Source organism: Mesocricetus auratus, unplaced genomic scaffold (assembly GCF_017639785.1).
Source record: "Mesocricetus auratus isolate SY011 unplaced genomic scaffold, BCM_Maur_2.0 Super-Scaffold_100008, whole genome shotgun sequence".
NCBI lineage: Eukaryota > Metazoa > Chordata > Mammalia > Rodentia > Cricetidae > Mesocricetus > Mesocricetus auratus.
Window position 1 is genome coordinate 86,884,722 of NW_024429192.1, and position 25,054 is coordinate 86,909,775.

Below are 25,054 nucleotides of genomic sequence, written 5' to 3' on the forward strand. Positions count from 1 at the left end.
AAACTGTCCTCTTGGGTTGACTTTCCACCCTCCTTCCTCCCTCTCTCAATTTTTAGTGTGTTTTTATTATTTTAATTGTGTGGGGGATATGCATGTGCGTATAGGCGTCTGCAGAGTCCAAAAGCATCAGATGCTCTATTGTTGGAGTTAGAGTTGAGTGCTGAGAACTGAACTCAGGTCCTCTGGAAGACTGACAGTGCTCTTGATGCTCTTAACCTCTGAGCCATCCTTCCAGCACTCTGCCTCTCTGCCTCTCCTTTAAGAGTAGATTTGAAGCCAGGTGGTGGCAGCACACGCCTTTAACCCCAGTATTCAGGAGGCAGAGGCAGGTGGATCTCTGTGAGTTCAAGGCCAGTGTGGTCTACAGAGGAGTTCCAGGACAGTCTCCAAAGCTACACAGAGAAACCCTGTCAAAAGAAAGAAAGAAAGGAAGAAAGAAAGAAAGGAAGGAAGGAAGGAAGGGGAAGGGAAGGGAAGGGGAAGGGAAGGGAAGGGAAGGGAAGGGAAGGGAAGAAAAGGAAGGGAAGAAAAGGAAGGGAAGAAAAGGAAGGGAAGGGAAGAAAAGGAAGGAAAGGAAAGGAAAGGAAAGAAGGAAAGGAAAGGAAAGGAAAGGAAAGGAAAGGAAAGGAAAGGAAAGGAAAGGAAAGGAAAGGAAAGGAAAGGAAAGGAAAGGAAAGGAAAGGAAAGGAAAGGAAAAGCTTTTGCTGCCTGGTATAAGACAAGTGACATGCACAGGATTCTCTCTTTTTATTTTCCCTTGTTCTTTCCTCTCTCCTCCCTTTATTTTTTGAAAGATGCTCCCTTCCCCCAATATTTTCCCAATGTTCCCCTTGAAAGAATGTGCCAGCTAGGAAAGCTGCCAGGATCTCTAGGTTCCTGGGAGCCAGGAGGTGCCTTCACAGGTCTTGAGTTACCCTGATAGCTCACACTTTCTCCTGCTTCCCCACCTACAGCTCCTACTGGGGCCCCCTCCCCAGCCTGAGGGGTTTCCCATCCTGCTGGCAAAAAGATCCGGGGCTTAGGGGAAGGCTGACTTTTATTTTCTTCCTTCCTCCCCACCTGTCTTTTAGAGTATCCCAGAGCCTCTCCAACCAGGAAGAGGAAATGAAAGGCCACACATAGGCATCTCTACAGACACGAAATCCCTCTTTATGAAGGGGATTAAGAGACAGAAGTTAAAGCATTGCCAAAACTAAGTTTTAAATCTACCTGTGACATTTTATTACCTTGCTTGCTATGCTGGGTGGTCCTGGATTTCCAAACGCATTCAAATGCTGTCCGGGCCTTTTATTCATTGAAAGTTCACTATATTTCACAGCTTAAGCCTTGCATCTTGAGAGTGATTTGAGAGATGAATACCTGGGAAGTTTCAGCACTGAATTTGTCCTTTGGTATTATAACTTTCGAGGCTGATGGCTTTGGGTTTAGCCCAGGAAACAGCTCTGGGTCTTATTATGAAGGCAAAGTTATGCAGTGGATCTCGAAGAGCTTGTCAGTTGACATACGATTTGCTGAAATGCAATCACCCAGATGTCAGGAGTGGATTGCTTTTTCTTCCCACTGGCACTTGGGGAATTTGCTTTGACATTTCAAAAATCTGCATCAATGGTGGGGTGAGGGGTAGGGTTATGAAATGTGCTAATGCCTTCTCTCTGAAGTTGTGAGTGTGTTGGCAGCTCATTTTATGGCTCGTACAATGTGTCCTGTTTGGCTTTGGATACAGGACATACCTTGTGATTTTCATCATTTCTGGAAGCCTCAACCCCACTGGCAGGACAACCTGGTGAGCCCCAACTACTGTCTGGTCCTCAATACACACAGTAGCACACAGTGAAAATCTCCTTCACTCAAGGGGCTACCCTGTATTTCCTGGACCTGCCACACATGCTCAATTTCCCAGAAACCTCTGCTATATATGGCAATAGTCCTGCCTGCATAGAACAAGGTGCACTGAGATTCAGACAGCTGCCTCCTCTCTGGGAAAGGTGATGGCCCCAATGTTCAAGGTGTGGTGTGAGGCCAGAGGGCAAGGTTCCAAGCTGCTCTCCATGAGGCCAGCTGGGAATCCCCAAGTGTGGGAAGTTCAAGGTGGGGTGTGGGTTTTTGTTGCGTCTGCCGCGCAGCCTGTGTCCGAGAACGTGCAGAGGGTGTCGGGGATTGACAACACAGAGACTCGTTCAACCATGTAAAGAAAACTTTAAGCAGGCCCCAAAAAGGTTCAAGAAAACTTCCTAAGAAAGGCTCTCTCCAGAAAAGCTTCTGCTCTCTCCTCTACCCTGGCTGGTTCTGCCCTGACACCAGAGGTGGATGTGGGTGGGTCTGAAGGTGCGGTTAGTCTTTGGACAAGGTCGAGGTCAGGGCGGTTTCTGTGGGCAGGCCTTTTCCAGGAACTTATTGCCCTGGGCATTGTATTGTTTTTAGTAAACATGTTTTTAGTAAACATTGTCTTACAGCTGCCTGCTCCCAGGCCATGGGGAAGTGGGTCTCTGCTCAAGGTCTGGTGTTCCCACAGGTTTTGCCAAAGCAGCATTCATTTCCTCTTCCTTCTTGGTGAACCAAATTGCATTCATGGTGTTATGGCATTCCTGACTCTCCATGACTGGTTAGAGGCTCAGAGCTGGGGAATGGCTTGCAATGCTTGTTAGAGGTCAGAACGTTCCAGCTCTCTATAGCTACCCAGGGATAAATGACTTCCTTCAAAACTGTCTGGGTGTCAAGGCAGTAAGACAAAGGAACAGAAAACAAGGCCATCCTGCCCAACTGTCTGCCACTGTCCCACCTACCTTATGTGCCCTACAAATATTCCAGAGGGCACATGTCACTAGAATACAAACTCCATTAGCTTTGTTAGGGTTACTATTGCTGTGAAGAGATGATATGGCCAATGAAACTTGGGAGAGGAGGGTTTATTTGGCTTACACTTCCACATCATAGTCCATCATTGAAGGAAGTCAGGACAGGAACTCAGACAAGGCAGGAACCTGGAGGTAGGAGCTGATGCAGAGGCCATGGAGTAGTGCTGCTTACTGGCTTATTCCTCATGGCTTGCTCAGCCTGCTATCTTTATAGAACCCAGGACCGCCAGCCCAGGAATGGCCCCACCCACAATGGACTGGGCCCTCTCCCATCAATCACTAATTGAGAAAGCGTCCCACAGACTTGCCTATAGCTTATCTTATAGAGGTATTTTTTTTCAACTGAAGCTCCCTCCTCTCTGATGACTCTAGCTTATTTTGACATAAGATAGAGTCATAAAATTAACCAATACATAAAATTAACCAATACATTCATGAAACCAGTCCTCAGCTGTCCTCCTCTTATCCAGTGCCTAGCTAAGTTTTCATTCATCCAGCATCCACTGGGTGCCTCTGTGGACCAAGTGTTGTTTATGGGATCTGCAATGGTAAACAAGCCCTGACATGGCCTTGTCTTCACAGAGCTTGCAGTCTAGTGAGCATAGAGGGAAGTAATAAAGCTATAATGCAAGGCTCCCTGGGTAGCCATGGCCTTTGGATATCACACTGGGTTAGTGAAGTGCATATTACTTAGTCCTCCATCATGCATACATATTTATGGAGCATTGGCATACTCATGCACTTAGTAGGCAGGCATAGAAGAGACAAATAATGATTCTTGAGATGCCCCCCAGACAGGTGAGCAATGGAGGAGGTAGGAAGCATGGATCCTAGCAAATTAATGATGATAAGTAATAAGTGATCATGATTTGATTTTTTGTTTGTTTTTTGTTTTTCGAGACAGGGTTTCTCTGTGGCTTTGGAGGCTGTCCTGGAACTCGCTTGGTAGTCCAGGCTGGTCTCAAACTCACAGAGATCCGCCTGCCTCTGCCTCCCAAGTGCTGGGATTAAAGGCGTGCGCCACCAACGCCCGGCCTGTGATCATGATTTGAAAGCCGCTAGCTTTGCTGTAACAGTATCTAGGAGACTGAAAGATCGAAAGGTGTTTTTTTTGGGGGGGGGAGAAGATAATCTTCATGAGGCCCAAGAGGAGACGCTTGAGCACAGTACGGAGGCATAGAGTGTGTGTTGTCTGGAAGGACTGTGGGGAATCTGACTTGCTGGCACATTAGGAGTAGGAGGGAAGATATGCTGATGAGCTACCCTAACAGAATGTGCATGCTATAATGCTTAAACAACAGAAATCTATTTCCTTGGGTTCCGGTCCTGAGGTTGGGGTGTCAGCATGGTCAGGTTCTGGTGAGGGCTCCCTTTCTGGCTTACAGATAGATAGCTGACTGCTGTCAGCATCTCTTTGCTATGTCCTCACACAACAGAGAGAGCATGAGCTGTGTGCCTCTTCCTGTTCTTAGATGGACCCTAATTCCAGCATGGGGACCACATCCTCATGGGCTCATCTGATGCCAAGAACCTCTGTAAATATCATCACCTTGTGTTAGGGTTTTGACATGTGAATTTGAGGGTGGGACACAAACATGCAGCCCAAGAATAGAAAAGAAAACTTTGTTCTACGGTTGGGGTAGGACATGGAAAAGCCCAAACCCAAGCGCTCAACACACATGTAGATTAGTAGGATAGGAGTGGGAATCTGGCAGTAGAGGATCATGGGAAAGATATAGCCGTTAGCCTTCTCTTTCCCAAGTCTGGCACCATTCTCCGTGTTTTAACAGAGCATCTTAGTTGATCAAGCCAAGTCCTCAAGGGACACCCTGTGGCAAGTACGTGAGGACAAGGGTAGAGGGACAGGCTAATACAGCTGAGTGACACCAGTTGCTATTACATAGTAAGTGCTCACTGTGAGAAATGTGAGGTGCTCGTGGCCTGGAGCCTTTGAAATCTATGGCACTGGTCTCCACACACCACCTTCACCAGAGGCACCTGTGTCAAGCTCTTCCTTTGGAGAGAGGTGTATGGCTTCAATTCCCATTGACGGTTACACCTCAGTGGAGGGCAAATGGGAGTGCCAGGCTCCACTCTACCCCAGTATGTGGGTTTGGAACTGGTGGGAAACCAGACCTCCTTAGTGGGTGACTTGGTTCTCTTGTTCCACTGCTGTCCATATGTGGCCAGAATGAGGACAGCTTGTCAACAACCTGCTTGCTGGCAAGATGATGGTGTAAGGACATACTGCTTCCCCTAGAGGTGATGGCCAAGCAGGGACACGCAGCAACACCATGGTTGTCATACAGAGAGAGATTCTCACTTGAAAACGTAGAGATCCCCTGTGCATCTGATTTTAGGGATCAAGTTATCTCCAAAGTTGCTGTAGGTGACTCGGGACCTGATTTCTCAGCTCTGTCTTTCTTTCTTAGAACCATGGGCACAAAGAGGACATCCTCTGTGTGGCCCAGTGCCCACCTTTTCTTCTGGCCACCTCCAGTTATGATGGAGAGATAATAGTTTGGAATGTCATCTCAGGCCACGTGCACTGCAAGTTGAACTCTCCCAGCCCCGTGGATGACCAGGACCCTGGAGAAGGTAGGTAAGGGGAAGGCTCTGTAACCTTTGTACACAGACTGCCCTGCCCCCATCAGCTTGAACTTGACAAACTGAAGGAGTCTCCATTCTGGGCCACTTCCTCCTTGGGAGGGATTGGCTTTGTGTCATGTTTCCCTCCCAAATCTAGGAGAAAGCTAAAGTCCAGCCCACATCTCTAGATGCCTGTCCATCAAAGTCTATCTCACAGTCTCTTTGAGGTCTTAGTTTATCTGCTCCCAACCTGAAGAATGTCCCCACTGAGCCCCTGAGGTTTGCTGCCACCATTCTTCCTCTTCCTCCTCTATTACCATCTGCCTGACACACCTTCTTCCACCCTGCTAGAAGCCTGTCCCCAGGCCCAGCCAGACACCGTCCCCTAAACATCTCATCCAACTGCCAGTTTTCAGGCTTCCTCAGCCTCCTCTGGTGGCCCAGGACCCACAGATCTCCTGCCTCAATCCCACCTTATTGCTTGAGTATTCAATTGCAAAACTTCACCCCCACCCGATGGGTTTGTTTACCTGGTTCCATTCCTTTTCTTTTTGTTTTTTGTTTTGTTTTTGTTTTTGTTTTTGTTGTTTTTGTTTGGAGACAGGATTTCTCTTTGTAGCCCAAGCTGTTCTGGAACTCACTCTGTAGACCAGACTGGCCTCAAACTCACAGAGATCCACCTGCCTCTGCCTCCTGAGTACTGAGATTAAATGCATGTGCCACCACCACTTGGCTATCCTGGTTCCATTTCTTCAGAACCCTCTCTGTCTGTGAATGAACATAACTTCATTCATTTCTGTAGTCATCAAAGCAATGATGAGACAAACACACCTGTCCAGTACTATGTGTGGGGGTGGAATCGTGAACCTCTTCACAATCTTGCATGATGAACAAGACACAAATAGAGATGTCTATCAGCTTTACTGCTGGGTGTGCAGGGCTGGGAGCCAGCTATAGCCTATAGCCAAATAGGTTTCCTCCCCAACCCTCCCCACTTAACAGCCCAGACTGAGAGGAGGAGATACAGGAAGTTAGTTGTTTGGGCACAGATTTAAGGAAAGCCTTTCATTTCCTGAGGTCCAACCCACAAAACCATGAGCGAATATTAGATCCTTGCTTTATATGTCTGATAACTCAGTAGCAATTTAAAAAAATCTGAGTCATTCAGTCAAAAATACTTCTGAGCTGCTCACAGGGGCATAACACTCTGAAGAGTGACATCAGGGCTATAAGATCTACAAGGGGTTCCTGGTCCAAATGCAGAGACAAACTGTGGGTACACAGAGAGTTAAAAATTAATAATAGTTCGAGGCCAGCCTGGTCTACAGAGCTAGTTCCAGGACAGCCTCCAAAACAATACAGAGAAACCCTGTCTCGAAAAACCAAAAAAAAATTAATAATAATAATAATGGTCAAGTTACGTGGTCAGCTTGAGTGCCACCTAGAGGAGAGAGACGCTAAAGCCTCAGGCAACCTAGACATCATAAGGGAATCTTACCTGCAGGCTAAGTCAGTTCCTAATCCCCATTTCTCCACTTGTTTAAAAAGAGTATTGAAACTGTCCCAAACCACCCCCTAAAAAGATTATTCTCTGCAGTTCTCTGAGGACATCTAATCATTTCTTTTTCAGTTTTTTTTAAATTTTTTTATAAATCTTTTGGGAGGAAAGAGATGGCGTCCATTATTTCCTTTGCCATTAAAATGAAATTAAAGTCACTGGCCAAGGATATGATGATGATGTTTCAGGAAGCAATTCTGATGCAAAAGCCTGTTCACAGTAACAATTACTGCTCTACGTTACCACAAACTGTAAGCAGTCACTTTTTGAGAAGCCCTTCTGATACAGAAACACAAATCCAGCCATCACCACAGTGATGCTTCTGCAAGGCAAAATTCTCTCACACACACACTCACACATGCTGTCTCTTACACACACACATAAACTCTCACATGCACACACACTCTCTCACACACATATTCTCACATATGCACACACATTCTCTTTCTCCTTCCCCCTCACACACACACTCACACATGCCCTCTCTCACACACATTCACACTTTCTCTCACACACACATACATGTAGTCAGATTTTCTGTCCCACTTGGTCCCATTGCTGTTTAGCCCCAAATAAACACACAGAGACTTATGTTAATTATAAACTTGTTTGGCCAATGGCTCAGGATCTTTACTGGCTAGCTCTCTCTTAAATATTAACCCATAACTACTAGTCTATGTATTTCTACATGGTCTTATCTTACTGGAGATTGCCCAGACCTGTTACTCCTCTCTGTGTCCTCTCCCCAGCATTCTCCTCATCTGGTGGCCCCATCTATCCTTCCTGCCTGGTTACTGGCCAACCAGTGTTTAATTCATCAACCAATAAGAGAAACATATATGCAGAAGGACATCCCCCATCACATACATTCTCTGTCTCTCACATACACACACATACTCACACATGCATGCACACACACACATATGCACACACACAGACGCTCTCCCTCCTCTCTCTCTCACACACACACACATATACACTCTCTCACATATACACATACACATGCTCCCTCACACATGCGTGCACACACACATATACACATATACACTCTCCCCCACTCTCTCTCACACACACTCTCACACACACACACACCACACACACACCCACTCAGAGTGGCATACCCTTCCATGAAGGAGCAGCCTGGCAGTTTCTTAACAGCCACATCAAAGCACAAAGAGGATGGTGCAGAAGATGCCATCTTGTATGGAAAACTATGGATCTCCTCAGGGAAGGGGCTTACTCTGCTCTCAAGGCAAAGCTGGACTAGATGAAATCATTATTTGGCAAACACACTAATGTTTTAGCTACATTCTTGGGCATAATGGGGACTGTTAATTCTTCTTCCCAATCAGAACGAATTTGATTATAAGAGAGACCAAGGGACTCCAACCAGGCCAAAGTTTAGGAAAGTGTCCCATCTGTGGAGGAGTTCTATGTCGGGAAGTAATCAATACTTACTGGTTAGCTCTGTCATCAGTCAGTTTCCCACAGCTTATTTTATCTGCTGCTCTCACTGACCCTGAGAGATAGGTGCTGTCTATCAGCTTCCATCAGTGGGGAGCCCGACACATGATAACAGTTGCCATGGGTTGAGCAATTTTGAGAGAGGCACTTTGGGGTCATTAATCCCTTCAGCCTTCACATTGAGGTCATATAAGGGGCTTACGTAGTCTACCCTGTGAAGGAGAAGTCATCTTCACGTGATAGATACACACAGCTGAGGTGTCGGGAGGTGGAACACATTCCCAGACTTCACATGGGGAAGAAAGAGGATGGCATTCCTCACCATACTTTTGCCACCATCCCTGAGATGGATGTGGGCAGGTGAATGGATGTCATCTTTGAACTTCCCAAACATCCACTTCCTAATACCCTTATATAATATTGGGGGCTGTAAGCATTCTGTACCTATATTAGGTTTCTCCACCAATGTAGTAAGCCAAATTGAGCTGAATCAAAATGTAAAGGACCAGGTTTAATCTGAGCAAAGCACTCTAGGTGACTCCCGGGAAAGGGAGCAGGAGAGATTGCATGGCTGGTCTATAGACAAGGGCTTAAATACCCCAAGGGCCAGTCTTGTGCTTGGGGGTAGACTTTTGGCAGTCTTTCTGAGAGGGTCAGGGTTTGCAGTAGGAAGAAGTGGGACTAAGGTGGAGCTTTCAACTGAACACTATGCAGCTCCCATTTCCTCTCTAGAGCCCCGCCCCCAAGTGTGGCTCATGGGAGGACACAATATCCTTTGTGTCTCTTGGAGGCAGGGATTTGGGTAGGTTCACAAGATTTTTATTCAATGGCAAATATTTGAGTCTCACATACTAAGGGACCCCAAGCCCTGGCAGATGAGGGAGCTCTGGGGACATAGACCTAGGATAATTCATGGGTGAATTGTTAGTGTCCATTGAGTCCTGTCTCCTGTCCATAGTGTCTGTATCCTCCACAGAGTCTTCTCTGCCTAGGCCATTATCCAAGAGTCAGATCCATCATAGCCGACTGGAGACACCTCCCCTAGCTCTGTCCCCTCCTGCTTGCACCAAGAGTGTTTTGTTTATTTCTTGGGAGTTTTTGATGGTTTTGTTCTGGTCTCTGCTGCTGCTTGCCCCTCACACAGCATGAAGCTGTATCCATAAGACTCCCTCAGATGTAGCTGAAAAATAAGCAGGAAGGGATGAGGATCTTACGGTCATGAACAAATCTTCCCATTTGTTTAACCGTGAATCTACTCTTCTACTACAGCCCACTGTGTGGTGAAGGTCTCTGCTGAACTACGGGTGTCCTCAAAGGTGCTCAGCCACGGGTGCTTTGGGGAAGTGTCTGGACATCCTGGACTAATGACCATCCTGACCCCAGAGTTCTTGCCTGTTTATGCTGCCTGGACTTCTCAGACTCTCAACCTGTCCTTGTAGCTCATGCCACATCCCTACTCTTTCTCTAGAAGTCCTGGGGTTGAGGAAAGGGAGGGTTGGAGTGCCCACAGGCTGCTGGAGCCATTATCCTTCAGTCCCCAGCTAGACTTTTAACCAAAGGAGGCCATCTTTCTCTGTTTGCTTTCCAAATGTTGCCAGGGCAACTATGTGCAAGAAAGATGACTATATATGTCAGAGAAAGAGAGTGAGAGCAAGTGAGTGAAAGACAGAGAGAGAGGGAGAGACAGAGGCAGAGGCAGAGACAGAGACAGAGACAGAGAGAGACAGAGAGAGAAAGAGACAGAGAGAGAGCTGTGATGGAGTGGGTTAGGTTTAAGGCAGAGAGATTGTGAAAACAAGCCAAAAAAAAGAACTGTTCTCATCTCCAGGCCAAGACAGGAGTGTTTCCCGACTCGCCTTCCTAAAGACTCGAGCAACAAAGTTGGACTCAGCAGCTGCTTCTCTCATAAGCAACGGACCCGAAGGTGAGCCTCTCACTTCCAAGATAAGGCCATCGCTGGTCCAGGATGGGTAAGTTAGGCACCTGAGCGGCACTGTCACCTCAGGCTTCCTCTGCTGTCTCATCGCTGCCTTGCTAACAAATCCCAGGCTAACAGCCCAGCCCACGTCAACCTCAGCAGACCCTATTCCCTCAGCCTATCCTCCTTCACATCAAAACCCCATGCCCTGTAGTTCCTACTGCCTGCTGGGCCCCTGGCCACCTACAAGGGTGACTGGCCTCAGGCATGCCAAGGAGAGTGTGAGGCCTGTACTGACAACATTAAATTAGGCTAAACAGAAAAGCACAAGGCAAAGGAAGCTGGCGAAGTCAGCCACAGGTAACCCCACAGAGGAAGGCCAAAGGGTCACACAGAGAAGAGTCGGCAGGATGTTGGGGTCAGCGACGGAACTGGCACAGCGTACAGAGAAGAGAGAGCTCAGCAGGGCCATCAGCTAGCTAGCTGACATTAACCCAGGGCCAGGTCCTTCAAGCTTCAACTGTAACAAGTGGGCACAAATCCAGCCCCCAAATGCTCTAGGGTTTTAGTAAAAGTACAAGTTAAAGGCAGTGGTCATGCTGTCCTGGTAGCAGGGGGAGGCTAGCCTATATATATTTGGTCCCAGGGTGCTTGGTTGTTTGTCACCATGGAGAGGCCACCTCTGCCTCCTTGTCACAGCCCACACTGTGGGTCTTTTGACATCAGTGATGTTGTGGATGGGGGGGCTCAGCTGTCTCTGCCTCCTTCCTGATCCTTTGTTTTACCTGGCAGGAGCCCAGCCTCCTCTCTCCTACAGCTACCCCAAGAGGAGATGATCTGGGGGGGGGCGGGGACGGGGGAAGACAACACACCATGGAACACTTCACAAAGCCTGGATATCTGAACCCACAAGGAAAGCACAGGCAAGAACCGAAGTCGCTAGGCCAGGCGCATTGTGACAAGTTTTTAATTAAAATAGTGGGTACTCCCAACGGGAAGACATTGATTCCCAGCATGGCACATACTGTCCTGTCCTTAACAGTCAAAGAAGGACACCCTGATTAGTGGAGGAGAGCCCACTGAATCATCAAAATCAAAATCCCTCCCTAATACGGTCTTAACAGTTCTAACTGAAGAAAATAAAACAAGTAAGGAAGAGATGTGTGTCTGTCTGCCATGGCTCCCCACCCCCACCCCGTGTAAGACCACAGGGTGCCCTGCCGTTTTACCTTCATTATAGTGGCTATGCTCTCCAGTCCCTCTCTCCCCACTAAGGTCATAACCTGGGGATTCTGTTTCCCCAGACAATGACTCTGTTGCTGCTGATAAAGGTAGTTCTAAGTTAAGTCTCTATCCTCTAATAAAACTCGAGATTCACAACTTTGTTTATAGTGGATCAACATTGACCACAAGCTTCTGTCAGTCAATTTAGTAAACAACAGAAGCAACTTCCAGTCACTCAACCCAAACAGAACCCAGAATCTCACAGGCATTCACATATATTGATAAATTAACCCTGACTCCCATTTCCCAGCTAAATATTTAGGAAGCCAAATCCGCACAAATGCTCTAGATTTTTATGCAAACGAATGAAATCCTGCAATGATTAGGACCACAAACTTTACTTTCTATGACATCTTTGGGTCTGGATTTTGTAATAACTGTGGGATGACCCTGGCACTTGAGGTGTAGTAGATTCTAGGAGAATGTGTTTTCTATGGTAAGAGGTTGAAAGAGAAATGACATCAAAATATAGAGAAGAGATCCACTAAGTTTCTCAAAAGTTCTTCTTTTCCAAAAAAAAGAAAGCAAAAACCCAACAAACCTGCTTCCACCTATAAGTTAAAACAGTGCAGTCATGATAGCTTGAACTCCACACAGAATTCCTCTTTTACCTTCAGAGTTAAGTAAGTCCTAAGAAGGGTACAGAGTTAAAATAAAAGATTCATGGTTGAATGGAGTATTCTCCATTCCTACAAAAAAAAAAAAAAAAAGACTCGAGATTCAAAGGCTAACATGAAAACCCACCAGCTCAGAGAGTTAGAATAGCAATTTACTAACTTCCTGTCTTTGCTGGCGTCCCTGGAAACCACCCCCTTTCCCACGGCACCCCCACCAAAAAAAAAACAAAAAAACAAAAAAACAAACAAACAAACAAAAACCCCCGCTAAGCTCCTCCCTACTACTTCCGGTCAACCAGTTGCTAACCCCACCCCTCTGAGCCCAGGTTAGTTTTATTTAATTATCGCAAATGCATCCCATCTTTCCATAGTTAACAAATGTAGCATGAACAAATGTAACATATCTTTGCCTAGTTAAACAAATATTCCCACAACAATGGGTTCTGCCCAGTACACTCTCAGAGCCCTTAGCTGGCTGGGCAGCCCGCTCCTTACTGTTTTCCTCCTACTTAGGTTCTGTCAATTTCTGGAAACTCTTTAGTGGAGCTGGCCTCATAGCAAACTTTATTCCGGTAAGTTGCAGAGAAAACTGGGTACTTTCTGGCTATGGGTTTATTTTGTTGTTGCTGTTGTTAGTTTTGTTGTTGTTGTCATTGCTTATTTGTTCCCTGATGATAACCTATGTATTGGGATTCTCAGTCAGGTCTTCTTGACATTTCTCCCTGACTGGAGTTGGTTACTTTTTTTTTATCTTTGCCTTCAATGTGTCTTAGTCCAGAGGGAATGCCCGGGTGAGCAGCATCGTGGTGACATCAGAAGACACGCTCACCTACCTGGCTGACCAGCAAGGCTTTGTACATGTCTATGACATCCAGAAGTATGGTCTCCAGGGACCAGAGTTACAGGCTCCCAACAGTATGCAGTTAATTTCTTCAATCTAGATAAGATTGCTTTGGTTTTTATGTGATGGTTTTCATGTGATGGTCTTGTGGGGAAATTAAGTTGTCCCAGTAGGGAGGGATTACTCTCAAAACCCTTGGAAAGCAGAAATATGGTTTCCTGAAAACATTTGATGTCAGCGAGGATGCAGGAAAGGGGTCATCAGATAATATGGAACAGGGGTTGGTTGCTAGATGGCAACTGAGGGGCATGTTGACAACCTATGTCTAGTGCTGCAAATGACAGTTCTACTTCTAGATATTTGGTGAATGAAATGACAAATGTGCACAGAGATTTACTTACAAGATTGTGCAACAACACATTATTTTTCAGAAAGAGAGAAAGCACTTACATTAGTTTGTATTTCCAACACTCAAATAAAATCCAGGTACATACACCCTTACGTCACCATCCCCTCTCTCCTCAGAGAGGATTGTGGGCATGATGGCCCACCTTTATCCCAGCTCTCAGGAGTTGGAAACTGAGGACCACCAGGGCAAGCTAGCTAACTAGATTAGACTCATCAATTAACCTTGCCTCAGTAAATAAAGATCGATGGAACAAGACCCCCAACATCAACCTGGGGTCTTTACATCTAAATGTGTGCACATGCACACACATCTGTACCCACATACTTGCAAACTTGCAATCATGCCATGTACATGCACACATGAAATAAAGACCACTGAGGAAAATGATTGTGTAAGTATGTCACACTGGTCCTATTTTGTGCACTTTCAGAGCTGGTATGGAGGGGGTGGTCTTGAACATAATAGGTACTTGGTGCTTACTTAGGGAATTAAAGCAGAAAGACCCCAACAGCACATCAGTGCCACTTCCAACTGGGCACATACACACATCTGCACTGGACACCTTCCTGCAGGATCCTGTTCATATGTCTTCTTTACTTCTATTTAGCAGTGACATCATGGAAGGCTCATGACAGCACGGTGACATCGTGAGTACCATCCCTTGAAGGGTTCAGTAATCTATAAAGGAAGGTAGTAATTGTCCAAGTTTTGATGAAATCAGTCCTCTCAAGATTGAAGTGAGCTTGTCGAAGGAGGGAAACTGCATTTCCATTCTGCTCCTGATGAGACAGGATGAAGGTGGTCCACATGGAGCCAGAGGAAGAGACTCAGTCATGGTTTTCCTTGTTCATGGGTAGTTCTCCTTGTATTGAGCTGGCACTCTACTGCAAGTTCATGAGCTTAGTAGGTTTGGGTTTATATGAGGCTTGGAAGGAGTCAGTGCCAACTTGCTGGGTCATTCCTTCTGACCGCTCGCTCTTCCGCCCACCTGATCACCTGTAAGGCCATGTCCCATACATCCCCCTTGGTGTCTTGGGAGTGGACTTGGGATTTTGGAGGGTGCAATGTGTGAGAGGAAATGGGGGAAAGAATGGCTTTTAAAAGTGGATCTAGGCCGGGCGGTGGTGGCGCATGCCTTTAATCCCAGCACTTGGGAGGCAGAGGCAGGCGGATCTCTGTGAGTTTGAGACCAGGCTGGACCGATAGCCTCCAAAACAATACAGAGAAACCCTCTCATAAAAAAAAACAAAAAAACAAAAAAAAGTGGATCTATTGCATTCTATTGGATCCAGGGTCCCTCCCTTTCTTGCAGAACAGCCTTGACAAACCCCTTCTCTCCCTTTATCTTGCTAGTCTGGAGCTGATAGAGAGAGATGACATCTTACTGTCATCCTCCCTTGACTGCACTGTGAGCCTGTGGAGCAGAGATGGCGCGTACATCGGTAAGCTCCTGTGTAACGTGTAGTCTTCCTGCCAGTCGCTTGGGTCCTGCTGCTGTCTCACTATATTAATTATGAAGCTGTTGGCCATTTGCTTGGTTTCTTATTGGCTAGCTCTGACTTAATTATTAATCCATAACTGCTAATCTGAGTATTTCCACGTGGTCTTCTCTTACCGGAGAAAGGGTCTGGACCTCTTACTCTTCCAGTGTCCTACATCATGACTGACTGTGCCTCTGTTTCTCAGAATCCTCCTCAGCTCCTAGTCCCACCTATCTTGCTTCCCTATTGACCAATCATGCTTTATTTAATCAACCAGCGGGACAACATATACACAGAAGGACGTCCCCCATCAGTACTGCCTCTGCTTGGTTTGGGAACAAAGGTGCCATGGCTCCACTGAGTCACAGGTCCTCTGTGGTAAAGTATATTAGTGTGTTCAGGCTGCCATAAACAGAGTACCATAGACTGGGTAGTTCATTATTTCATCTCACTGTGGACTTTGGAAGTCCACCATGGTTGTCTCCACATGGCCAGGTTCTGGTGAGGAATCCTCTCAGGTTTCAGAGCACTGGCCCCTTAATGTACACATCATAAAGACAGTTCTCTGTTTCCTCCTACAAGAACATTAATGTTCTTAGGCCTCATGAGTTTATTTAAAGTTAATCACCTCACCAGGGTCCCTGTCTCCAAATGCAGTCATCTTGGGGGCATCAACATACACATTTTTGGGGGTGATAGGATTTAGTCTGTACCATAATATCAACTTCCTGTCTCCAAAATTAGAAAAGTAAAAACCAATGACCTTTGAACTCATTGAGATCAGTGGGCTGAAGGTAGTCACTTTGGGAAGGAACTGTTTTATCATAAGGATTGTATCTAGGTAGAGACATTCAGCTGTTTGGTAAGCAAAGGCCTGACGTAAATTGACCATAATACCAAGACTAGCCTAATCCACTGCTCAGAGGGACTGTGGCCTGTCTGAATGTAATGTTGTGACCCATAACTTGCCTTTCTTGAAATAGGTTTGTCACTGACTGAATTTATCTTTCAAGTTCTTAGTACATTATTGAGTAGCCTGCACACCTACATGGTAGTAGGCTCTCTAGGATTCTCTTTCAAGAGTTAGATGCCCTATATTTGTTTCCCATGAAACTGCCGGGCCATAGCTTAGCTGGACTGAGGTGGCCTCACCAGTCTTGAGGAGATCTACCCATGTTAGCCGTTAGAAGACGGGTCACCCCATTGTCATTTGCATGGTATTCATCTTTATTCCTCCAGGGACCTTTGGGCAGAATCACCCCTGGGATGTTTTCACCCCTGCCTCCTGGAGTCACACGAAAGTCCCCTTTGAGATTCTGACAGCCCCTCAGAGCATGCCCAGTCACCTGGTACTGGAAACAGACACAGGAACTGGGTGTCCCGGAGGATGGCCGGAGCAGGACGACGTGATGGAGAAGGCGGCCCTGTGCGAGGTTGGTGCCTGAACCAACTACTTGTGTTTCCTTCGCGGGCTCTCTGCTGATCAACACGGTGCACACATAGGCTAAGAGAACCAAAGCAGGATCTAGTGAACCATGGCAACGGGGAAAGGAGAACCTGTCTCCTCCAGCCTGGGCAATAGCACTGATGTGGACCAGGAGGACATGCGCTCCACCTGTGGCTCTAGAAAGGCAGCTGTCCCTGGCCTTGGAACCCAGGAGGCACAGCAGCATACTCAACCCTAGTGTCATATCTGAGAAGGGCAGACCCTGTACACTCAGCCCATACTTTACTCTGAGATGCATTTAAAACCAAGGGCTCCTGATAACTCAGAGGAGGCTGTGGTCCACTTAATGCTCAACTCTGTGAGAGTTAACATTGGAGCAAGAGATTTGGAGAGGACCCTGGTCCATGTAGCCTTGATTTAGAGCTCCCACGAAAGATATGGCTTTCCAAGAAATGCTTGTCCCTTAATAAATTGAAAAGAAGGTCATTTCATGAGATATTGCTTGTCAGTTATGTCACAATGCAAAGCCACTGCTCTGCCAGCAGAATCATGTCTTCAGCGTTTCCTTGGCAGCCTTATAGAATACAGACTGCCCCCCCCCGTGCCCCAGTATAACCCAGCCACTGACTCCAGTTTAGAGCCCCAGAAGTGTTTAAAATAGACACAAAGGATCCAGGCCAGCACACTCGAGGGAAAGACTGCCTCACCTGACTCACCGCTCCAGTCTCAAGGCTATCAAATGATACCATGACTGTAGTCTGGGGACACTCAGAATGTGGCTCACACTGTTGGCTGATTTAGAAACAGTCATTTCAGCCAGCATTCAACATGGAGAACGCTGATGTATTCATTAGTTCTGATAGACCCGCAATTAAGAAAACAAAAGCTCAGGCGGAGGTGGGAAGAGAGAAAAGGAGGGGAGACCTAGGGAGAAGTCCAAGTTCAGGGTCAATGGTGGGGGTGGATGTCAGTGGGGGGGGGGTTGGGAGAGGACAAAGTGGGAGGAAGAGGAGACAAAGAAGAAAAGGAGAAAGGTAGAGGCAGGAGGAGGGATGGAGAGGGAAAGAGGCAGACGATGTTCCCTGTGACAAAATAATTCATGGTATACTTGCTGTCCAAGGATGAACAAAGTCTTCCTGAGTGATCTTGTCTAAGAAAACATCATTTGGATCAGTTGAACTACAGTAGGTACTTGGAAAACCAGTCAAAAGTTTATATTAATTACTCTTCTATTGCCGTGATAAAAACACATGACCATGGCTACTTGGTGAAGGAAAGGTTTGTTTGGCTTATGGGTCCAGAGGCGTGCTATAGACTGCAAGACTGCACAGTAATTAAACAGCCTCATTTCACAGGCTAACCCATCAGAGCCAGGGGCTCTGCATGAAGGAATTAAACCAAAATGTAGGACGTATTGGAGTTATAGCTTTGTGAATAAAAATGGCTGTTTCTTGCTGTAAATTTCTTGCTGTACCTTACTCGCATCTGTTACAAACTTGGGATTTATTTCCCATAATTCAGCACTATTTGATCATTTATTGGGCACAGTTTCTCCTTGTAATTGGAATTTACTGACAACATTCCTTAGCTATGTATGAAACCTATTTCTCATCACCAGGCCTCTGTTCCCTTCTCCAATGTAAACAGAGATCTGCCTTCCTGGAATTATCTTTACTGGCAGGCATTTGATTAGCTTTAGTGCCCAGGTAAAAATATTTCATTTTAGATGCTCCCAGTTATCCGAGGACATAAAATTACTACCTGCCTAAAACTGGTGATTCATATCCACTTAGGTAGATAAAAGTAAGCTTGCCTTGGTTTTACCTCACTGACAGAGAAGCAAAAACTTAAACCCTGCACTAAAAGATTCTCAAACTTCTTGCATTTACCTTCACCTTGGTCCTTGGTTCACTAACCCAAGATTGTAGTTCTGCATTTTACCTGAAAAGATAACGACAAAGGTTATCTGCTCATCCTTAGGAAACAGTAAACTTTCCTGAAGGCCTGTGCCGCCAAGCCCAAAGCACTGGAAGGCACCAGGTTCCATTCCTTGTACAAATTAAACTTAGGTCATCTCCTTGACTTATAGCCCTAAGCAATTGATGCTAAAAATTCTCTTAACAATGAACCATAGCAAAAGTGCTACAACAGACTGAATGAAGGCTGCATGTATTTCCTCTGCTGTTGATGCAGGTTGCCTAGTTACTGCCCATAGCTTACCCCGCCTGTTGAAAAACTGGCATGTGAGAGGTTTGGAAGGACATGTGGAGAAAAGGCAATTTTACCTTCTTCATAATATCTGCTGATCAATAGAATTTTAGCTTAAATACCTAGCTACACAATTTCTTCCTTTTAGATTCCCTGGTTGATTTAATCCTTAGTTGGCCCCGCTAGGAGCCCTCAATAACCATGCCTATCTAGTGTCATAAATAATAGCTGACAATTATTGCTGTATGTGTAAATCTTACCTGCTCTGGTCACTCTGAGAAACTCACATTGCATTGCCAAAAGGATTACTGTTGCAAGTGTATATGTACCAGTGCACCCAAGAACTCGTGTTAGAACAATAAAGAGACATACTGAGTAGAAGTCGTGTGTGAGCTGATGAGTTTCTTTTACCCTTAGACATTTTTCCCTCACGGGCTTTAGAGCTTTGGCTGGACCCTGTAGGGCCTGAGGGGACTGGTGCCCCAAAAGAGCCCATAAGAGGCATAAGAGTCCATCATGCCAGGGAGACACGGTAGCAAATGACGTGACAGCTAGAGCAGAAGCTGAGAACTCACATCCTAAAGACAGACACCAAGAGTGAGTGCTGGGAATGGTGCAAGGCTCTGCAAGCCCCAAGCTGAGAGAGTACACTAGAAATGGCGCCAGCTTTTATGAACACTCAAACCCCACTTCCAACAACACGTTTCAGCTTCTAAGCCTTGCAAACGGCACATCAGTGGTTTCCTGTCAGCTTGAACTTGACGTAAGCTAAAGTCATCTGAAAGGAGGGACCCTCAATTGAGAAAATGCTTCCATAAGATCCAGCTGTAGGCCATTTTCTTAATTAGTGATTGATTGGGAAGGGCCCAACCCATTGTGCGTGGTACCATCCTTGGGCTGGTGGTCCTGGGTTCCATAAGAAAATAGACTGAGTAGCCATGAGGAGCAAGCCAGTAAGCAGCTCCCCTCCATGGCCTCTGCATCATCTCCTGCCTCCAGGTTCCTGCCTTGTTTGAGTTCCTGTCCTGTTTGAATTCCTGTTGTGACTTCCTTTAATGATGAACAGTAATATGGAAGTATAAGCCAAATAAACCCTTTCCTCCCCAGCTTATTTTTTGGTCATGGTGTTTCATCAAGGCAATAGAAACTATTAACTAAGAAAGGGTTCAAGTATTCAAATGCCCAAGACTATGGGGGACTTCTCCTTCAAAACACCACAAAGTTACTTCTTAGATAAAAAGGACAGAAAACAAACCCATGAGCCCTTATATAGTGTATTTGCATCAGTAATCCAATGGGTAAAATGGCAGAATAAGGTGTTTCATTGCTGTTCCTGAGAGAGGGACCCCTGAGTTCCACTCTCAAATTGACTCATTAGTCATGTAATCTTCAGCAGTCCCTTCTGCTGAGCTGCAAATTGAAGGGTGGGTTTAGATGATCTAGAAGTTTCCTTCTGGCTTTAAAAATTGTGCTTGTCTAAATGTCTGTTAAAGAAAAACATGATGCATTCATTGGACTCAGAATGTTGGTAGTGCCTCTTCCAAGACTGTCAGGACCAGCAGAACTGTTCCAATGTGCCTGAAAAGGGGAGTGAGGATTGAGAAAAGAGACAAGAGAAAGAAGATAGAGCCAGGAGGGCTCTTGATGAACACTGCAGCAGCCCCAACTTTATTACTCATCACCCTTATATACCCCAAGCAAAAGGGGAAGACAAAAAACTTCCTTACCATGGCACAAGGAACAAACAAAAGTAATTACCTCCTTAACACTCAAAACATCTAGTAACCACACCCTAAGTCAAACATCCTGTTTTTTGGTCTTGAGGAGCAAGAATAGGTCTGAATTCTCTGACTTTAATTCAAGATGGAATGGAGTTAATACTGTGGGCTCCCACACACGATGCCAAGAGATAGCTCACAACCATAGTCAAAGTAATTTGAGTAGAGGCTGAAAAGAGCTAACAGGAAAATGCTACATACTCACTGAGACACGGCACTAAAGCTCCGTGAAGTTCTCTTGTCATCGGGCCAGCTCAGCCAGCCTGAGTCCTGTTCCAACAAAGAAAAGCCATGCACCCCACAGGAGGCTCCTGGTCCCAGTGACCAGCATGATCACGGTCCCGGTTCTCACATCCCCGTCTTCTTCCTCCAGACTGAACAGACCCCTAACCTCCCTTCCCCAGAAGGTCCCACTGTTGAAGCGGAGGTGGAAGAAGACAAAAGCCGATGGTCTGCATTTTGCCGTGGCAGGTCGGTCTGGAAAATCAGGCAGGTCCAAGCTGTTCTCGGTCGAGGCCTGTTAGCCCTCTCTGTTTCCGACATGTGTTACTTGTCCCTAAGCTCCCCCAGCCTGTGAATATAAATAAGGTCACTACATAAATGTCACCTATTGCGTGTCTTATCTATGTGATTCAACGCCCCCCCATTTTATTTGGCTGCCACACATAACCAGAACCCCATACATCCATCTTTGCCACCAGCTCTGTGGCTGGTGTTGCTGGCCTCAGCAGCATAAGAGGCATTGTGGTCTCACTATCTCTCACACAGGTGCCTTGTATAGATAGCCCTTCTGGCTTCCTGAGGACATGTGGTGAGGAGGAAGGCCCCAGGGCTCCCAAACTTGCAAATCCCAGGCTGCCTCACAACCCTGTATGCACTCCAGATCCCCATGCGCTGGAATATGGCAGGTCCTAGAGATGCAGAGCGGATGAATGTGCCTCTCCAGTCCCCTGAGATGTTCTTCTCCAGATCTCAGTCACCAGCAGACCCCGGGAACAGCCCTTCAGTGTTCTCTGATGCCCCCCTCACCGTGAATCTAGGTTTGGAGGCTGGGTGAGTGATGGCCCCATCCTCACCATGTGTCGTGGTCATCCAGAGCTTAGGCTCCTTCCCCGCACAGCCTGTGTCCATCTCCACAGTTTGCTAACAGTAAAGACAGCTATAGGGACCCCTTGCCTCCCTGGAAGTGTGAACAGAGGCATAGGGAGTAAGGGGTCCAGGGCATCCGCTATCCAGCTGGATCTAAGACCACTGACACCATCTCCACTCTCAGCCGACAGAGTTAGCAGGGGAGCTGCACGATGATCCATCCTTACACACATCTGCCGGCCCTCTTTGGCCTATAGCTGCCTCTCTCCTTAAAGACACTGATGGAGGAGTGCAAAGAACTGTGGGAACACTGGTGCAGGGGATGCTGGGAGAGAGGGTGTTTGGACAGAGGGAATTCATGGTGACACTTGAGAGATATCAGTGGGAATGCTAGGATGTGGTCACCTTGAAGGGGTTTAAAAGGAGACAGGTGTTACCATATAGATGAACCTAAGGATATTGTGCTGAGTGGACAAAGTCGTCAGAAAACGATGCCAAGGCACAAAGTACCCAGAACAATCAGACTTATTACAAAGTGGAATGGCTGCTGTTAGGGTCTGAGGAGACGGGCATGAAGGGATGCTGTTTAATGTGTGTGTGTGTTCAGTTTTGTAGGGTAGAAGGGTCTGGGTGCTGAACATGGTGGAGTGCTTGAGAGGTGGAGGCAGGAAAATCCAGAGTTTAAGGTCACCCTCAGCTATATAGGGAGTTTAAAAAGTCAGAGACCAGCCTTAGGCTGTATGGGACTCTGTCTCAGAAAACTCAAAGAAAAACAAAGTTCTGGAAACGAATGGTGATTGTGGTTGTACAGCAGTGTGAATGTACTAAATATGTATTTGGCTTAGGTGGTCAACTTGTCCAGTGTGTTCTACCACAATTGAACATAAAGAACTGGAGGGGCTGGGAAAATGACTCCAGTTAAAAGCACTTGTTGCTCTTCTAGAAGATCCAGATTCAGTTCCCAGCACCCACACAGCAGTTCACAACCATCTGTAATTCCAGTTCTGGGGCTATGACGCCCTCTTCTGGCCTGTACAGACACACATACAGGCAAAACACCCATACACATAAAACAAAAATATTTTTCAAAGCAATTTAAAAATCCAGGTGTTGGTGGCACACGCCTTTAATCTCAGCCCTTGGGAGGCAGAGGCAGGTGGATCTCTGTGAGTTCAAAACCAGTCTGGTCTCCAGAGCATGTTCCAGGACAGGCTCCAAAGCAATACAGAGAAACACTGTAAGTTCTGGACTTGAGTAATTCAGTGTAATTGAAATGGTGTTGTGGTAGGGAGCGATTGGAACAAGAAAAGAATTGTAACAGTTGGAGCAGTTGTCTTTCCAAGGAACCTGGAAATGACCAGAAGGAAAGAGTTGGTGACAGACTGCCAAGGGGAAAAGGATTACACAGACATATGTATTTGGAAGGCTTGCTGGGGTGCTCAGTTGGGGGCTCTCGTAGCTGGCAGTCTCCAGACACCCAAAGAATCCTCACCCTTGTTCTCTTCCTCAGACTGCTGCCAGCACGAAGAAAACCTCGCTGGAAGATGCCCGAGCTCAAATGGCCCAGCATTTACCAGGCCCTCCAGTGTCACGAGGTCACCTGTGTGTCTGCTCTCGGGGAGAAGCCAGATCTGTCCATCATTGGCTCTGATATGTTCAACATCAGTTTCCACAGCCAGGAAAGAGGAGCGGAGCTTCTGGGAAGGAAGGAACTCTCACCCTGGAGCAGTCTTTCCTGAGTGCTGAGGACCTCAACTTCCTTGCTTGACAGTTCTTTCCTGTGTAAATAAAGGTCTATTTGAGATTAAGCTTTGCTCTGTGGGAGCAACGAAGACCAAAATAAAAAATGAACTCAGCCCAGGTGGCTTCATCCGAAGCAATTAGAGCTGAAATTTCAGAGAACAAGTTGGATTCGCAGTGCTCTTTCTGCAAAGTCAGTGTTTCAAGTGTGAAGAAAACCCAGAGCAGGTAGCCCCAAAACAGCTCCTCCACGGACCACCTACCACTTAGGGCACATCCCGCTGGGTAGGCTGAGGGCAAGGCAGAGCAGAGAGGCTGCTGGGAAACACAGCTGACATTTTGCTAGTGTGCTTTTTGCCAGAAGGCCTGATGTAGTCTGCTATCAATTCCTAACAACACCCGGAGAATGGACAGTTAGCAGTCATCTTACCAGTCAGGAAATGGAGGCTTCCAGAAGTCAATTGCTATGGGAGAGAGACCCATCAAGAGGGGTTTGGCCTTTTCTCCACCCCAGTACCCAGGAGAAGCTAGGTGTAGCTTCTAGGACCTGCGTGGTGGGGTAGGGTGGCAATCAGTCCCTCTGTGACCAGTACAGGTGGCAGATCAAAGGTGTTGGTGGCTATTCTGTCCTTTTTAACCCCGACTGCACCTGGGCTGCCAGTGATAGAGTCCTAGAGACTAAACTATGTTCCTGGTCTTGAGATAGAGCACTGTGGATTTTTCTGCTGTCTTTATAAAAAACAAATAGACATATGGAAAAGAGGGGCAAGAGGAGAAGGAAGGTAGGGTGGCCCCCCAAGGATGGAAGGGACAGACAGGACACACTGAGATACCCCACCTCCCCAAGCACAGTTCAGCTCACACCTTGGTTTCACACCTCCGGTCTCCAGAGCTGTGAGAGAATAAACGTGTGTTTGACAGCAGACACCATGCTTTCTAGAAGGAAGGCAGAGTTCCCTGCGGCACATAGAGCATGGCCAGTGCTGACCGGCTAGCTAGTTCACTCTCATGCGGTTCACATTCCATGCATGTGTCAGGCTCCTGGTATGCTCTTGGCACACAAGCTGAACTAGGGATCTGCTATTTTTTTTCCAAAGGGCAAACAGCCTGGTGCATAGGGATGCACATCACTATGAAGTAGAGGGGGCAGGGCACAGGAGATGGTGGGCAGGGGGTCCCCAGGGAAGGTGCTCATGAGCAGGGGGAGGATGAACAGTCAAAGATTGTTCTCCCTTAATATTGGCCACTCCTGGGCCATCTTGTGTGGAGCTGTGTATCCATGACTAGTGTGTGTGTGTGTGTGTGTGTGTGTGTGTGTGTGTGTGTGAGAGAGAGAGAGAGAGAGAGAGAGAGAGAGAGAGAGAGAGAGAGAGAGAGAGAGAGAGAGAGAATATGTATGTACATTTGAGGTAGACAGGCAAGTGGGGACAGGCAGGAGCACCATGACAAGGAATTAGAACTTAGGATGCACTATAGCCCTTCTCACCAAAGCCCCAGCCCTGCTTTTAATGTCTCCTCATCCACTTCTCCATTTTTAGGACCCTCTTCAGTCACCCCAGATCTTTCCATACTAATTGTACAATTGTAGGATAGTAGCACCCAGCCACTTCTCAGACCCGGGCAGCAGGGGTGGGGGGTGGGGATGGCGGTACTAGCTCAGGAAGGAAATGGTGCCATAGTGAGAATGATTCTGTGAGCCACTGACCAGAGTTGGTCTTTGTTACCTGACAGGCCTTGGCCCACAGGTCTGCTCTCACCCACCACAGGAGGGCCCCA

At 46.7% G+C, this 25,054-nt stretch overlaps 1 protein-coding gene across 7 annotated transcripts in view; it reads left to right on the forward strand.

Annotated features, from left to right (window-relative positions):
• LOC101822514 (WD repeat-containing protein on Y chromosome-like) overlaps positions 1-23,440 on the forward strand; it is a 115,777-nt gene extending 92,337 nt beyond the window's left edge. For 3 of the 7 annotated variants that reach the window (XM_040751406.1, XM_040751411.1, XM_040751412.1), the window contains 10 exons: positions 1,724-1,783; positions 5,288-5,453; positions 10,295-10,390; positions 12,799-12,857; positions 13,059-13,200; positions 14,143-14,182; positions 14,889-14,977; positions 16,256-16,449; positions 20,823-20,938; positions 23,049-23,440. In XM_040751406.1, coding sequence (XP_040607340.1) covers positions 1,724-1,783; positions 5,288-5,453; positions 10,295-10,390; positions 12,799-12,857; positions 13,059-13,200; positions 14,143-14,182; positions 14,889-14,977; positions 16,256-16,449; positions 20,823-20,938; positions 23,049-23,277 — 1,191 coding nt within the window. In that variant the 3' untranslated portion in view covers positions 23,278-23,440. The remainder of the gene's footprint in view (positions 1-1,723; positions 1,784-5,287; positions 5,454-10,294; positions 10,391-12,798; positions 12,858-13,058; positions 13,201-14,142; positions 14,183-14,888; positions 14,978-16,255; positions 16,450-20,822; positions 20,939-23,048) is intronic. The other 4 variants (XM_040751407.1, XM_040751408.1, XM_040751410.1 and 1 more) reach the window with 4 other exon arrangements.
• The last annotated feature ends 1,614 nt before the right edge of the window (positions 23,441-25,054 follow it).